At 42.4% G+C, this 15,982-nt stretch overlaps 1 protein-coding gene across 4 annotated transcripts in view; it reads right to left on the reverse strand.

The window, feature by feature from the left end:
- Positions 1-320: 320 nt before the first annotated feature.
- Positions 321-15,982, reverse strand: part of dnm3a (dynamin 3a) — a 37,918-nt gene continuing 22,256 nt past the window's right edge. For 2 of the 4 annotated variants that reach the window (XM_058379255.1, XM_058379254.1), the window contains 5 exons: positions 13,230-13,341; positions 11,612-11,776; positions 7,985-8,220; positions 7,246-7,446; positions 321-825 (listed from right to left, as the gene is read on the reverse strand). In XM_058379255.1, coding sequence (XP_058235238.1) covers positions 744-825; positions 7,246-7,446; positions 7,985-8,220; positions 11,612-11,776; positions 13,230-13,341 — 796 coding nt within the window. In that variant the 3' untranslated portion in view covers positions 321-743. Of the gene's footprint in view, positions 826-7,245; positions 7,447-7,984; positions 8,221-11,611; positions 11,777-13,229; positions 13,342-15,982 lie in introns of those variants that run through there. The other 2 variants (XR_009203563.1, XR_009203562.1) reach the window with 1 other exon arrangement.

A 15,982-nucleotide genomic window follows, 5' to 3' on the forward strand; every position in this document is an offset into this window, starting at 1 on the left:
GGAGAACTGATGGTGACGGTATCGGTTGCTGCTTCTCAGCTCCAGGCTCATGTGTTCGCTCACCTTACCTGCCTTCTGATGAGTGTTAAACAGGACAGACTCCAGATCCATCACAACCCTGACCGGGATAAAGGAGTTACTGATGCTACTTCAAAACTTTTGGATGAAAATCGACTAAATGTTGCAAAAGTGTACAATATGTTCCTTTTTAATAAGCTCTGCCATTATTTACAAAAGCACTTTACACACACACACACACACACACACGTTCTCTCTGCCTGACAAAATATTCACAAACGCAAAAGAAAACAGATGAAGTCTTTTATGTAGAACAGCACAGGCTTTAAGAACTCTGACTGCAAGTGTAGAATAAACAACATATAAAATGAATAAAATACTGCAGAATATTGCTCAGCAGTGACAACATACCAGTGAGGCATCAGACTCACTGGTCTGTCTAGAGTTCGTTTATAGTTCATCCCCGTTCGTCTAGAACCGTTTTAAAGAGTAAGGGTGTGGGATTAGAGGTTAGACTTCAGGCTAGAGTGGAAAAAGGTATATACTAACCAGTGTTGTGAAAAGCAGCTCTGATCTACTACTACTTTTTTCCCCCTTGGAATATTAAGTGCTTTAAAAAATTTTAAGGTTTGGATGCAGCCCAAGTCTACCACCTGTAAACCCTCATTAACGGCACGCTGAGAAGGATCTGGACCGAACGCTCGCTATATTTTTGGCTGAAGCTCTCACTCAGTCCTTGTTCCTTTTGTATTTGGGATTCTCTCATGTTCATGAGGCTTTTGCGAAGGCACTGCTGGTGGCTGTCTCCTGTAACACACACACACACACACACACAAAAACAGAAATCAGTGTCAGGAATCATTTCTTGTAATTGGCAGCTCTTCAGACACTAGAATTTTTCAATTAAATGCAACCAGACGCTGACCAATCAGGATGAGGAGGCGTCTCTGCTTGTCTGTCAGTCATCTTTGTGGTCACTGTGCCGTCCCTAAAGGATTTCATGATATTTTTTGCGATGACAGAAACACCAAAATGAACGATTTTCTGTGGATTTGGCCCGACATCATCCATCCATCATTCCTAATTAGGGTCACGGGGGTCTGCCGGTGATTGGGCGACACATTGTGCGGAAGGCAGGGTACACCCTGGACAGGTCGCCAGTCCATCACAGGGCCACATATAGACAGACAACCACACACACACTCACTCCTATGGGCAATTTAGAATTACCAGTCAACCTAATGTACATGTTTTTGGACTGTGGGAGGAAACCGGAGTACCCAGAGTAAACCGACACAGGCACGGAGAGAACATGCAAACTCCACACAGAAAGGCCCCTGCCTGTTCAAACCCGGGATTCAAACCCAGGACCTTCTTGCTGTGAGGCCGTCCTGCCCCCTGTGACATCAGCACAACACATATTCCGCCCTTTTTGATTCTTGTGTGTTGAACATGAGTACAGCTCTGGTAGAAAAGAAATAACATATGTTTTTCACTGTTAGGAGTTTAAAGGAAGAATCCTATGCTTGCTGTTTTGCCAATTTAAGTAGATCCCCCTCCCCAAAAGCACAAAAACTGTGCAAGTTGAAGTTTTGAAAAATGCTACAGCAAAATAATTTCTGGCTGCAACAATCAGAAGAAAAACTCTGAAATCCTGGAAGACTGACTGCAGAAAGCTAACCCCAATCTTGCACAAACATCCAAGTCTCCACATGTGTTTTTGTTTGAATTCAGCAAAGGCTACTTTAAAACGGCTGACCAGAGCCCTGATTAATGAGCGAAGTTGCAGCATCACTATTTACATAAATGAATGGCAGATACCACAAACCTATGTATGAATGTAATCCGTGATCTAATAATGATCACATACCATCAGATTCTCTCCGTAAGACCTGAGATATTATTAGATACCGACTTCTGATTAGATTAAACGAATATAAGCTAATAATCTAGCCTGTAAGAATTCTCACCGTTCGAAAGGGGGGGGGGCATAGAATTCATATCCAAACAAATCTAATATGTTTGCCGTTTCTCAATTCTTTCCTTCTGAAGGTGCTTTTTGAAGAAGTGTGTGGAAAAAAAAAGACTTGTTGGAATAATATTGTTACCCCTTAATAATTCCTCAGTCAGGGTTGTGACACCAAATTGGCATGAGCTGCCATAAATGCCTAAGGCAATGTGGGCTGTCAGTGAGTGTGAGAGAGAAACTGTGTCTGGGTGCGTGCATGTGTGTGTGTGTGTGTGTGTGTCTGTGCACCGCAAATCCAGGAAAGATCCCTGCGGAGGTTCAGGAATCTCGCTCTCTAATGGAGCTGGCAGAGAGAGATGTTTTTTTGAGATGGGAATGAGGAGAGAGAGAGAGAGAGAGAGAGAGAGAGAGAGGGAGAGAGGGGGCTTTTATTTTTTTCCTCAGAATCTGCGGCGAGCCCTGGACAATCGAGAGAAAAGATGGAGATGATGGAAAAGAAAGCAAAACCAGGCTTAAAAATGGCCAAACAGATTTAACAGCCTGGAAATACCAGAGGTTTATTTTGGAGCAAGAGATAATACAAGGGCTATTATACACACATCTCTTATTGTGTTAGACAATGAACGTCGAAACCGTGATTTTTCATTTATCCCTAATGAGCTGAACTCCCTAGGACGATATGAGGAAGAAACCTGGAGTGGAAGCAGACTGAAAAGAGAAAACCATTCTCATCTGGACACTGGATAGTTGGAGTGGTATATTGGAGTCGAGTACTTTATTAATCCCCAAGGGGACATTTGGTGTCACATCAGCCACAAGAGCAACGGAGCAGCGCAATGAACTCACAAAAACCCCACAAATACGAAAGAATACACAAATCAGCCATAACATTAAAACCACTTGCCTGATAATGTATCCCCCTTGTGACTCTGACTCGTTAAGCCATGGACCATTTTGTTCTCATAACCAGCATTAACATTTTCAGCAATTTGTGCTACAGTAGCTCTTCTGTGAGGATTCTACCTTAGCCTTCGGTCTCCATGTGCATCAATCAATCAGCACTGGGTCCCCATGATCCTGTCACTGGGTCACCAGTTCTCCTTCTCTGGAGCACTTTTGGTAGGTAGGTTCTAACCACTGCATACCGAGAACACTCCACAGGACCTGCTGTCTGGGAGATGCTCTGACCCAGTCGTCTAGCCATCACAGTTTGGCTCTTGGTCACTCAGATCCTTACACTTACTCATTTTTCCTGCTTCCATCAAATCAACTTCAAGAACTGACTGGCCACTGGCAGGTATTCTCAAACTTTTTATTATGAAAAGAATAATAAGGTTAATTACACATCCTTACTATAACCAAAACTTAAAAATAGCAAAAGAAACATGACAAGTAATGACAATACAGGTAGAGTTGTGGGAGATGAGCAAACACACACTAGACCTCAACCACAATCACATATCCAAAAACATTGCTGTTGTTGTTGTTCTTTCGGCTACTCCCTATTTGGCGTCACCACAGTGGATCATTTGGTCTGCGCATCTGGCACAGGTTTTACGCCGGATGCCCTTCCTGATGCAACCCTCCCATTTAACCTGGGCTTGGGACCGGCACTAACAGTTAACCCTTCAGTAGCTGGGTTAGCGTCCTGCCCGGGATTCGAACCTGGGCCTTAGCAATGAGCTCACGGGATCCTGCCGCTGGACCACCAGGAGGCTCTATCATATATCCAAAAATAATACATCATAAAATAATTGAGAGAGAGGAAATAAAACGTAGACAAAATACCTGGTTTAAAAGCAGGAGACTTAGCTTAGCTTGCTATAGCAATCTATGTCATTTCTTAAACCTGTTAATCTTACCAGAACATCTAAACCTTTCCAGTTTGAGAAAGAAACATTGTGTTAACAAGTCCGGTGCCACAGTAATGAGATAATCATTTCACCTGTCAGTGTTATGGCTGATCAGTGTATATATATACAAAATTTGATTATCTATAAATAATTTCTCTTCTATAGCTGTACAGAGCTAATTGTTTTAACAGAAACTTGAGTATGAGCATTGTTAGAGAGTTTTAACTTTAAGGCTGTCATCAAAAAATCATGGGAAGAATTACAGGAAGAAATTAGTTGGTCTGATAGTAATTATAATCTCAGACTCCAGCCACTGCATATGAACTAATCTTATAACCATGCAAGAGTGCAAGAGTATACTAGCTCAGCATATTTGATTGCTCTTATTTAAATATATCACGCCGAAGATGACCGGGTCAGACGCTTAACAGAGGACGGCATTAAAAAGGATCGTGAAGCACTGAGGAGCCAAACGAGAAAAGCCACACTGCAAAGAGCGTGTAATTTGTATATACTCTAGTGCTGCAAAAGAAATTAAGAGAGCAAAAGAAGGGCATAGAAGGGTGGGTGGGGGTGAAAGAGAGAGAGAGAGAGAGGGAGAGAGAGAGAGAGAGAGATTCTCGAGCGCTGGAATGTATGATGGAGTGAGGAAAAAGTGAGAAAGTGAGAGTGAAAAGGGGGATTTGGGTGGCTGAGAAAAAGCAGTTGAAAAAGGGTGGAGGTCCAAAACGACCCTTCTCGGAGCATAGAGGTAATGAGGCAGAAAGCAAATGAAAGGACAGCCAAAGGGGGGAAAAAAATAACACAGAAAAAGAAAGAAGTGCAGGAAAATTGGTGTAGCAGCAAGAACGACTTGGGTCAGTGACACCCAAACTGGAGAGCAGACATCATGGCCCTGGTGAAGAGCAGAAAGTCTGAAGAACAAACCCCGAGTACAGCGTTACTGGCTTAATCACAGAACTAACTAATCACAGAACATGTAAAATAACTATATGAAACATGAGAGGTGTTTATTTACAGCTGGTGCTGACTGGATTTAGCCATCCAGCGAATCAGAGGGGGAAGGAGATGGAGGCAGGCTGTACTGAATGTTGGAAAAAAAAAAAAGAAATATGAAAAACACATTTTCCAGTAGACCCCCACCCAGCTCAAGTAACCTCTGTCCTCACTGTGCCGGCATCTTAATTCGTGTGTGTGTGTGTGTGTGTGTGTGTGGGCATGTTTTTATAGCTTCAAGGGGACCAAATATCCCCATAATGGCAGGAATATCAAGTTTGGATCTCCTGGGGACGTTTAGTTTGTCCCCATGAGGACAACTTACTTTTCAATGAAACCTTTAAGAGTCAGTTTCCTTTTCTGTTACTGAGGTACGAGAAGTCAGCTGTAAATGGAACGTCCTCATAAGGATAAGAAGACAAACTTCAGTGTGTGTGTCTTTTATTGTGTTTTTTTTTTTTTTCATTTGATTTATGAACATAAACAGTTTTCTGGTCATAAATCTCTACATGGAGCCAACAGAGTCTCGGAGCCAGCATTATAGTTCTGGGAACATTAACTGTACGGTAGATGTGCAGATAGGTAGCCTCATATTTCACTCTCGTTGCAGAGAGTCCTTTGAGCATAACGCTGAACGCTTGTCCAAGAAACGGCATGCTATGCTTTTCTCAGAACATGTAAAGGAAACAGGATTTGTCCATGCTTCCACCTCTATTCGAGCGTTTGGCACGGATGGTATATAAGACCGACGGTTCTCACGTCCGGAGTCAGGAGCTTGTGCTTGGTGGAATGTGCTATATACTGATATGCATTATAGGGTACAGGGGGGCAGTTTGGGATTGTGCCAGGGTTTAGTCATGAGGCCCTAACCATTACGCGGTACGCTGCTGTCAGACCTTGATTAGTTTATTCAGGTGTAGTGCAGAAGGATGGAGCGCATGTGCCGATGACTGACGCTGGTTCTCAAAAAACACAAACAGATCCCTGTGAGCTAGCTGTCATAGCTGATGGATATGATTTCAGACTGCAGATGGGAATAAACAGTGAGTATGCAGAGATCCCAAACATGTGCTTGGACTAGACTAGAGTTTCTGACCGTGGTTTAAAGCTGTTAAATCCGTAACCAGACGTCTGAGGGTGCTTGGTAACATTTTAACCGCTGTTCCAAATCATGTGGACTGAATAATTTGTGAAAGTCCAGCTGCGTTAAATTCTGGATAATTACATGACATGGTGACAAGATTTTACGTTTTAATGCTTAAATATCAGTTCAGGATTATAAATACATGGTTGTGTTTTAAAGTGGCACTTTATAACTTTGACTCACACTAGACTCCGGACTGTGTTTTGAACGTTATATGGACTCTGTTTTCTCCAGTCATCTAAACAATCAGGGCTTTTTTTAGTCACTGAGATCTCTTCCCGTTTGTGACGAGCTGAATTCAGTTAAATGATTATGTAGCACCAGGTCCTGGATAAACGTTGTTTCATTCCACTATGTACTGCACACACACACACACACACACACACACGTCCCTGCACTCACCAAATGGACAAAGTCAGCCTTACACTCATGCACTGTTTAAAAGGACTTTCACTCACTCAGTTCACTGCAAAGTATTTGCTCAGTTCACGCTAGTTGCCTGGCGTTGCTAAGCCTTTCGCTACTCTCCTGATTTCACGGTTTAATTTATAATATCTGTTTCACATTCCCTGACTCTGCCTTGCCTTTATTGTGTCGCTTGCTCATCACCTGACTTTCGCCCGTCTCGTGTTTTTGATTCCGACTGCTGATTGTGATTGTCTTCCTGAGTTTGATATTAAAGATCACACTTACCCGCAACTGTGTCCGACTCACGAGTGTTTTATGACGGTGAATGGGGACACTCCTTTTCTTAGTTAATACACTCGAGGGGCAAATAGAGCAATTTACTCAGCTATTAAAAAGTGCGCCAGTGAAATGTGATTCTTTGTTAGACTGTAACCATAAAAACTTAAGAAAAGTAACCATGTTTTTATTACAACATGTAACACAAATGCACATTTTGTACATAGCTATTTTTGTACATTCCGAAAAAACAATCCATAATTTAGTTATTAATATGTTGTATAGTCTATATAACTGTGACAAATGAATTCTTGAAAGAACTAATTTATGGGTTTAAAAGCACTGGGGGTGAAAACCTATGCATTCCAAACTTACATGTTTTATTTATATGTATGTTTTGGATAAATTTAGATAAATGAACACATTTAAAATTGGATGTTGTTGGTCTACTAACTTTGGTAAAAATCGTGAGCAATAGACGTTAGTCTATTTTCAGATCACATATCTGCTGTTGGATTCGTCCTGGGCGTAGAACCTGATTCAGAAAGCATGAATTACCTGAGCGCTCAGTAATTCTTTACCTGGGAATGCTGGGAGCCATTCGGTTGGGGCGAGTCAGTGACTGTGGGGAGTCTTTGTTCTTCAGGCCTTTGGGGACAGATGGAGCAGAACGAGACGGGAAAAGAACAGGAGTAGTTGAAGGGGCAGGAGGAGCAGGACCACGAGTCGAAGGACCAGGGCAAGATGAAGTCTTCTTAGGAGCACAGTGGAGTGATGGAGATCTGAAAGAGGGAGAGGGAGAGAGAGCGAGAGAGAGAGAGGAATGAGAGAGAAGATTTAAAGTTAATCGCGTAGAAGCTTTTGCCTTAAGAACCTTCATAATGTCTTGTATAAATGATTGCTTGTTATGCTGCAGTCTTGCTTGTCTCCAGGCAACATTATTAATGATGTGTTTTCTTGTTTTGTCATGTCTCTGGCCATATTTCGGTATGATTTAACCCTAGTATTGTTAGGGATTTGTGTGGATTCTCCTTGTTTTTTATTTTAACTGCTAAAGCTACATTTTTGTAATGGAATATTTTAAGAATTAAGAAACACTTGCATTGCATCTAAAACCTAAAGGGAAGCTTCCTGTTGGTTCAACATCACAAACACAATAACCTTTTTCTCCTTCACTTTTTTATGTACTTATTATTCTTATTAATTTACCTCTGGCTGAGATTAATTATCCACACCCTGTATTTCATCTAGACTTTAATCTACCGCACTATATGATTCAAATAATCCTCAAAATCGATTGACTCCAGGATTGTATCTTACTTGCGGTTAACGATGCTGGTCTGTAGCCTGGGACCTTCTACAGGGGCTGGGAGCAAGGTGGACAGGGTAGAGGTGGAGATCTCGCTGAGGATGGACAACGCCTCCTTCAGGGCCGAGTGAGTGCGCAAAACGTGCTCTCTGTGTACAGCCTGCTCCGGAGACTCGTCCATCAGAGCCGAATGGTCTCCTTTAGAGTAGAGCTGAGCCAGCAGCTCCGAGTGGATAAACTCTTTCACCTGTGGGAAGAAGAGAGGAAAACAGTAAGCAGGGATAATGGGAAAACAGAAAAGTGATAATGGAGAGAAAGGAAGAATGAAACAAACAATAACAAGTTCAACTCGATGCCAATAGCATGAATGGGAATGTTGACCACCAACGAGTCTGATTCTTCTTGTTAATAATTTGTACTCCAGAATTACCTTAAAGTTATGTTGTGACTATCAGTTCTAATATCTGTTCTGTTACAACGATAATGCCATAGAATCTTACAAACATTCATTCTTTGTACAAATGCTTCAGAATGAAATTCCAAGACTTTCGAGAAATATTCAAGCCATTTTTTTCGTTTCCAAGACATACAAGAGATGTCATATTTTTTAAAGCCAGATTTTATACGCCGTCTTTTCCAGCCACGTTGGAGTAAATCTGTGTTTCCCAGGCATTCATCTTCACCATTACTCCAGGTAGGTTACAGGAGCTGTTTCTGTCAAAATGAGTGAGCAGAGGCTCAAAAAGTTTTATATTTATTGAATTCTTATCATTTTAAGCACAACTAGCCAAATTTAAGCATCTTGTATAATTCCTGGTTCTTAAGATATCATGGAAATGAGACTGAAATGAGGATGGATGAGAGGATTGATGGCAAAAATCGCAGACTGCAGTGATTTCCTGACCATGGAGGTAACAGTAACCTCCTTGCATGACAAACAGCAAGGAGGCTATTGAGGGAAAACTACCAGACATTTGAACTGTCATCACTTATGTAACATTTGGTCAATGAGCACTTTGAAGGCTTGCACTCCTCTGTAATTCTGTACACACTCTCTGCTTTAATCCACTCAATCACCTGCTACTCTCTAACACCCAAATACAATCTGGAACTGTGGATCTGTTCAGTCAGTGCAGTACTGGTTTCACTCTACCCCACTAAATCAAACAATTGCACAATTTGTTTGGTAGCGCAGTTATTTTAGAAATGTGGAAAGCCTTTATATTCTCAGAAGCCTAAAGAATTTACAGCCTAAACACCACATTTTGAAAATATCCATGTTATTGTATGTGTTAGCATGTGACTCGCAGACTTGATTGTGTTTGCAGAGAAGTTTCATGGACCACATTTTGTAAAAAGCACAAATTTTATACGTGAACCAGGCAATATACACTTATCAGACGTAACATTATGAGCAGTGCCAGGTGAAGTGAATAAGACTGATGATCTCCTCATCATGGCACCTGTTAGTGGGTGGGATATATTAGGCAGCAAGTGAACATTTTGTCCTCAAAGTTGATGTGTTAGAAGCAGGAAAAATGGACAAGCGTAAGGATTTGAGCGAGGTTTGACCAAGGGCCAAATTGTGATGGCTAGACCACTGGATCAGAGCATCTCCAAAACTGCAGCTCTTGTGGGGTGTTCCCGGTCTGCAGTGGTCAGTATCTATCAAAAGTGTTCCAAGGAAGGAACAGCGGTGAACCGGCGACAGGGTCATGGGCAGCAAAGGCTCACTGATGCACAAGGGGTAGTGAAGGCTGGCCCGTGTGATCCGATCCAACAGATGAGCTACTGTTGCTCAAATTGCTGAAGAAGTTAATGCTGGTTCTGATAGAAAGGTGTCAGAATACACAGTGCAGGACGGATCAGGGCTGTTAAGACAATATTAGGCAGGTGGTCATAATGTTATGCCTGGTCGGAGTATAACCAAAAAGAGGTAAAATGATTGTATTCAAATAGCATTTGAGTGTATGTTTGATATGCTGATGACATGCAGCTTATTTTTTTTATGTCAGAATATTGATATTCAGTGTATAGAAGGTTGAGAAGACAATAAAAATAAAAATAAAACTTGATGCTGTTACCATGAACAAATCATGTGCTTCAGCAGGAATACATCATACACAAGCTACACATATCACTTGATTAACACATCAACACTGTGAGAGATCACATCACATCACACACTGCTCATTTTCCTATAACAGCATGCACAGTTCTGTTCGCAGTTCAGTTCTTATTAACACATATTGAGCAAGTTATTAACTGGTTTGATTGATTCTTGAATGGATCCCAGAGCTAAGCAGACAACTAATGAACAAAAACATTCGCACTGATTTAGCTGTGAAGTTGGCAAACTTCACTCTTTGTTATTTTTACAGATCTTAGCGATGAGCCTCAGCATAGCAGGGATGTAACACGATAAAGCCATTATCTGTATTTGTGTCTCGATCTGTTTACTGCTCAAAAATATTCTGTATCTGTTTTTGTATTTGGATTGTGGTTTCAGAAGTGAGTGTGGTCTATAACAGAAGGTTAGCTTTTTGTTTTTCTTTAACCCTCACCGGAAAACACTGGAACAAACTGAATAGCGCATGTTCTATTAGTATCACAAGGGTTGCCAGATTTTGTGCAGATGCACTAAATAACCAAAGGTTTGTCGACACCTCAACATCACACCCTTATGTTATTGCTGAACATCTCATTCCAGATTTATTCTCTCTTGGCTGTTATAATAAAATCCACTCTTCTAGAAGGCTTTCCAATAGATGTTGGACTGAGTCTGTGGGGATTAGTGATCATTCAGCTACAAGAGCATTAGTGAGATCGGACACTGATGTTGTAAGAGTGAGGCGGTCTGCGGTTCAATCGGTGTTCCAGTTCATCACGAAGGTGTTCAGAGGGGTTGAGTCAGAGTCAGGGATCTGTGCAGGACACTCCAGTTCTTCCACTACAACCTTAACACACCATGTCTTCATGGAGCGCTGTGCTTTGTGTACAGGGGCATCATCGTGCTTAACACATTTGAGCCTCTTAGTTCTAGAGAAGGGAAAAGGTACTGCTGGAGCATACTGAGACATTCTACATGATATGGGTCAGGTAATGGTCAGGTGGCCACAAGCTTTTAGCCACATGGTGTATATGCTGTAAATCAGAAATTCCTGCCACTGTGAAATGCCTGAAAATATGAACAACAATGCATTTTGCTTGCCTATGTCTGGAAATATCTGGCTAGGCGCGGTTTTTATGTTGTAGTTGCGAGGAAGTGATTTTGAGAAACGTGGCAACCCACGATTATACTCCACCATATCAGTATTCATATTTATTTTGGACGCATTATATGTGAGAGGACATGTTTTAGCTGCCAGCTTGAATGTCATATATGTAGTTTGGATGGTAAACATATGCCTAATTATTATGTGTGGTTGCCATAGTTACAACATGCATACACAGTATCTGAAGCACTGATTTAGAACTGCTCTGATTAGACAGATGTTAACCAATGAGAAGAAGCATTTTCAGCGACTATGACATGAAGCGCCATATTTATGTTTGATTTTAGATTGAGAGAGAGAGAGAGAGAGAGAGAGAGAGAGAGAGAGGGAGCGAGAGAGAGGAAAAGCATAACCATCACTGACGTTGTTGATCATCAGGTGCATGATGGTTTTGGGAATCAGGTCCCGGATACACTTGTAGACGATGCCCATGTAAGAGTCCACCAGGTTGCGGATGGTCTCCACCTGCCTCTCTAACTGGGGGTCCATGGATAAGTTCTCATCCACCTCTGAGCTGTCACCATCCGCCTGACAAAGACAGAGAGAGAGAGAGAGAGAGAGAGAGAGAGAGAGAGATGTGAGAAAGATGGAAAGAATGAAGTTACAAGAGTAAAAAATAGAAACAGACTTTAGCCACAAGGTTGTTTAAGATTATAAGAGAGACAATAAAAGAACGAGAGAAAGAAACAGACGGAAATAATACATTCAGAGACAGGGAGGGGTTTGTTCTATAGACTTATGTCAAAACAAGTTATGGGGAACCCTGACAGAACTCTAATATCACTCAGCAAGTTCCACCACATCAGAGAGAAAAAGAGTGAGAGAAAGAACTAGAGAGAGAGAGATGGAGATGGAGATGGAGAAAGAGGGTAAAAAAATAGAGGGGGGCTGATTAGAAACAGACATTAACGCCCCTCTTTCCCTTCTCTTCTCCTCAACACAGTGACACAAGAGCTGAGGAATGCAGGCGGCCTGCTGATGGTGGAGCAGCCGGTAGAGAGCCTGAAGCCTGCTGGCCAAGTGGCAGAGCGAGCGATACACACTCACAAAACAGGACACAGACAGACAATTTAGAAGAGACTCAGACACGTTCGGGGAAGTCGCAGTCGGAGGACACACGACTCCTGCCCTTAGACTTGAACAATCTCAGAGAGGTGACAGACGTATTCACACACTCAGGGAGAGGATTCTAAACAGAAGTGAACAGAAATGTTCAGAAGAAGAAGAAAGAAAGAAAAAAAAAACGAGTCTGAGAGAAAACACATGCTCGGAAACACTCTGGGAAAAAGGTTAAGTCCCGAACTAGAACACGAGAGTGAAGTCTTACTGGATTGTGCCAAGTAAAAAAAGCAGGGAAACATTTGCATTACACAACAGCACTCGGGTATATACAGTTCATCTAAATCTCTTTAAAACTAAAGCCCATAAAGTCGAAAGATCTTGCGATATGGTATCATGTGCTGCTTTAAAAGCCTCAGTAGTGGATATATACTATAAAGAAGAACAAGAAAGACGAATTCTGACTAAATACACAGCAGAGTAGGTGATCACAAGTTAAAAACTGGAAACTACGACACACTAAAACCCCTAAACCCAAAGAAGAGATACTCTGTAAACACTGTGACTCACAGGAAATAGAATCAGAGACACATTTCACTCTGATCTGTCCAAAATATAACCCTGTTAGACAGGAATCTTCCAGAAATCTCTCATCTCTGAGCACAAACTGAGCTGTGTTTTAGGGGAATATGAAGGCAGTCCATGGCTGGCAGCTACACTCATATTCACTCTTCATCAAACAAGAAGCAGATTATCTCTAATCAAATCTAATCCTAATATTATCTCTTGGAATATTATTATATCCACAGATAGATCGGGGGTAAATCGGGGTTCTGGGTGTTTCTCAGTGCTACCTGGGCAGTGTACAGTGTGTATACTCTACAGGTGAGTACTGTACAGGTTGTGGACACTGTTGTCTTACTGTTGTTTTCTCGGGATAGACTCCAGCGCGCAGCAGTGAGGCCTTCCAGCTGTCCGCCTCCTCCTGCGTGTCACAGGCCAGCTCCAGATGCCTGTAGTCCTTATATACATTCCTATGGCAGCAACAAGTACATACACACACACACACTGGTCATTGACAAACACACACAAATCAAAAGGTCACTCAGTACAACTGGGATCTTTTAGCCCTACATCTGGCATCCATTCTATTCATTTATTCACATTCTTAATACTCTGACTTTGTTTGGAATGCTTTCGTGCTGTCCCTTTTTCCCATCTATGTTTTTCCTCTTTACTCGCTGTCACCTCCTGAGTCTGTCTCTTGCCGGCATTGCTCCATGAAGCAGTAATCTGGAGTCCAGCTCCCTCCATCTGTTCCACATTCCCTCTAATGACTGTGTTGTTTCTTCCTCTTTTTGTGCCCCCCCCCAAGCACCCCTCCATACCCGCCCCCGTTCGCCCCCACCCTGTTTGCACAGCCTGTTGTTCGGCTTTGTTGCGCCTGTGGGGCGAGAGGCTGTCAGGCTGCTCCTCAACATGGGTCCGGTTCTGGCTGCACCTCATACCGGCATCACAAAGTACACAAAGCCTGGGCACGAGCTTACAGCAGGTGGGCACACACACACACACATCTCACCATGCACTACATGCATGAATATGTACATGTTTGTGTTATCTGTCCAGGGTGCATGTGTCCTCTTTTTGAGCAGCTACACTTCAGCACTGAGATTAAAAGATTACCTAAAATACTTTTTTGTCTTCCAGATTTGGTCACCTGCCAATTCCCACCCACCCTCCAGCTCTCCCCATTACACAACAGATAGCAAGCAGGGAAACTGAAAATGAACACATGCTTCCACTGATCCATGAGAAGCCAGCCTGTTGCATCGCAGGGCATCGTAACACACTAAAAAAAAAGTGCTATCTACCATCTTCCACATACATGAGCTGACACATGGCCATGATTAGCTAGTGTCGCTGATTAACAGGGAAGAGATTCCCACATCCCATTTTGTTCTTTTGGCTTTCCTCCATGGATGGCTGCTGCATTATCAGGATTCAAATGTCAAACATCACTGTCTCCTGACATGGGAAGTGCTTTGGCGCCACACTTGAGCCCTTTAAATCTTTAAAAAATAACCGAGGCAGGATGTAAAAGTGGCCTATCCCTGACACCCTGTACACTCACACACCCATTCATGCATAATGGACAATTTAGAGATATCTATGGGCACAAGGAGAAGATGCAAACTCCCCACATACAGGACGGAGGTGGAAATCGAACCCACGACCCTGATGGGTTGTAGCAGATACAGCAGGAGCAGGTAGAGTTGCTGCCTCACAAGGGTCAAGAGTCAGCATTGTTGTTTGATGCATTCGTTTACTGTTATCCAGAGTGATTTACAGATTATATAACTGAGCAATCAAGGGTTAAGGGCCTTACTCAGGGGCCCAGTGGCAGCTTGGTGGACCTGGGATTCAAACTGACAACCTTCCAATGCCTTAACCACTAAGCTACTACATCTTTTTATAGATGCTTAGTGTTTTAGATGAATGTCCTCCATGTTCTTTTGGTCAGAACTTGCATCCAAACATACAACAGTTTTTTTCTGTGCACTAAAAAGGATTCTGCAAGAAACACAAACACACCAGAAAGCCACATTTTTACATAACTGATGTTCAGCTACAGGCCATTGTTCTGGCATCCACAAGTGGAATTACGTGGAATTGGCTATCACTTAAAATGCCTACACAACTTGTTTTATCATAACCGTTTAAGCCAGACAGAGACGGCTGTGCGCGGTCACACGTTGTGTTGACACACGCTACGGGTCTGAGTTAGCAAAGCTTCGAAATGCATCTAAAAATGTGTTACTATAGACAAAATCAACAAAAACAATCCTTGATTAGCCAAGGAAAATGTTCTGCACCGTTTCCGGAGTGCGCTCGATTTCTCTGAAGCTGAGCCTTTTCTGACCACAACCAGAGCCGTACAGGCAACATGCCATCACACGTGAGCGCCAAATGATCTCTCACACACACACACACACACACACACACACACACACACACTCAAACCACAAATAACATGCACACACATTCACACACACAAACCACAAATAATGCACAGACACACACAAAAACCACAGACAGACACACACATTCTCCATCTTTCTAAAACCACTGGCATAACAGCGAAGGATAACACTTTGTCCCTTCTCATGATGTTGGACATTATTTCAAAAGCATTTTAGTGCTATATTTGTGAAAGTGTGTGGCTGTGTGAGTCACTACACATCTGTTTAATACTGAGTTTTTGTTCTGGAGTGTGTTCTCCTGTGTCCCGAAGTCTTAAATGACTTCCCTGACAGAGTGGAGTCTGCCCCCTGACATCACCTTTGGCACAGAGATTACACATCTGTGTGTGTATGTGTGTGTGTGTTAGTGCATTATAGCTTATCAAGTTGAGATGCTCTGTTTCAGAAGAACATAAGGAACCACAAAGGAAGTGAGCCTAACGCATTTTGCTAAGCGTGCATGCATTTATGAAAGGTTATACGAGTTAATCCGAGTGGATTTGCATTTGCTTACATAGCAATCCCTCTAATTAAGCCTCTAATTAGTCCTGGCCACACCCACAATCAGAAACCGAGCTGTGCTGCTTAGGAAAGAATCTCGGAGAGGGGGAGAGGGAAAGGGGGATAGACACTAGCCAGGAATGTGTCAGCGGGT

This window comes from Hemibagrus wyckioides, linkage group LG25 (genome assembly GCF_019097595.1).
Source record: "Hemibagrus wyckioides isolate EC202008001 linkage group LG25, SWU_Hwy_1.0, whole genome shotgun sequence".
Taxonomy (NCBI): domain Eukaryota; kingdom Metazoa; phylum Chordata; class Actinopteri; order Siluriformes; family Bagridae; genus Hemibagrus; species Hemibagrus wyckioides.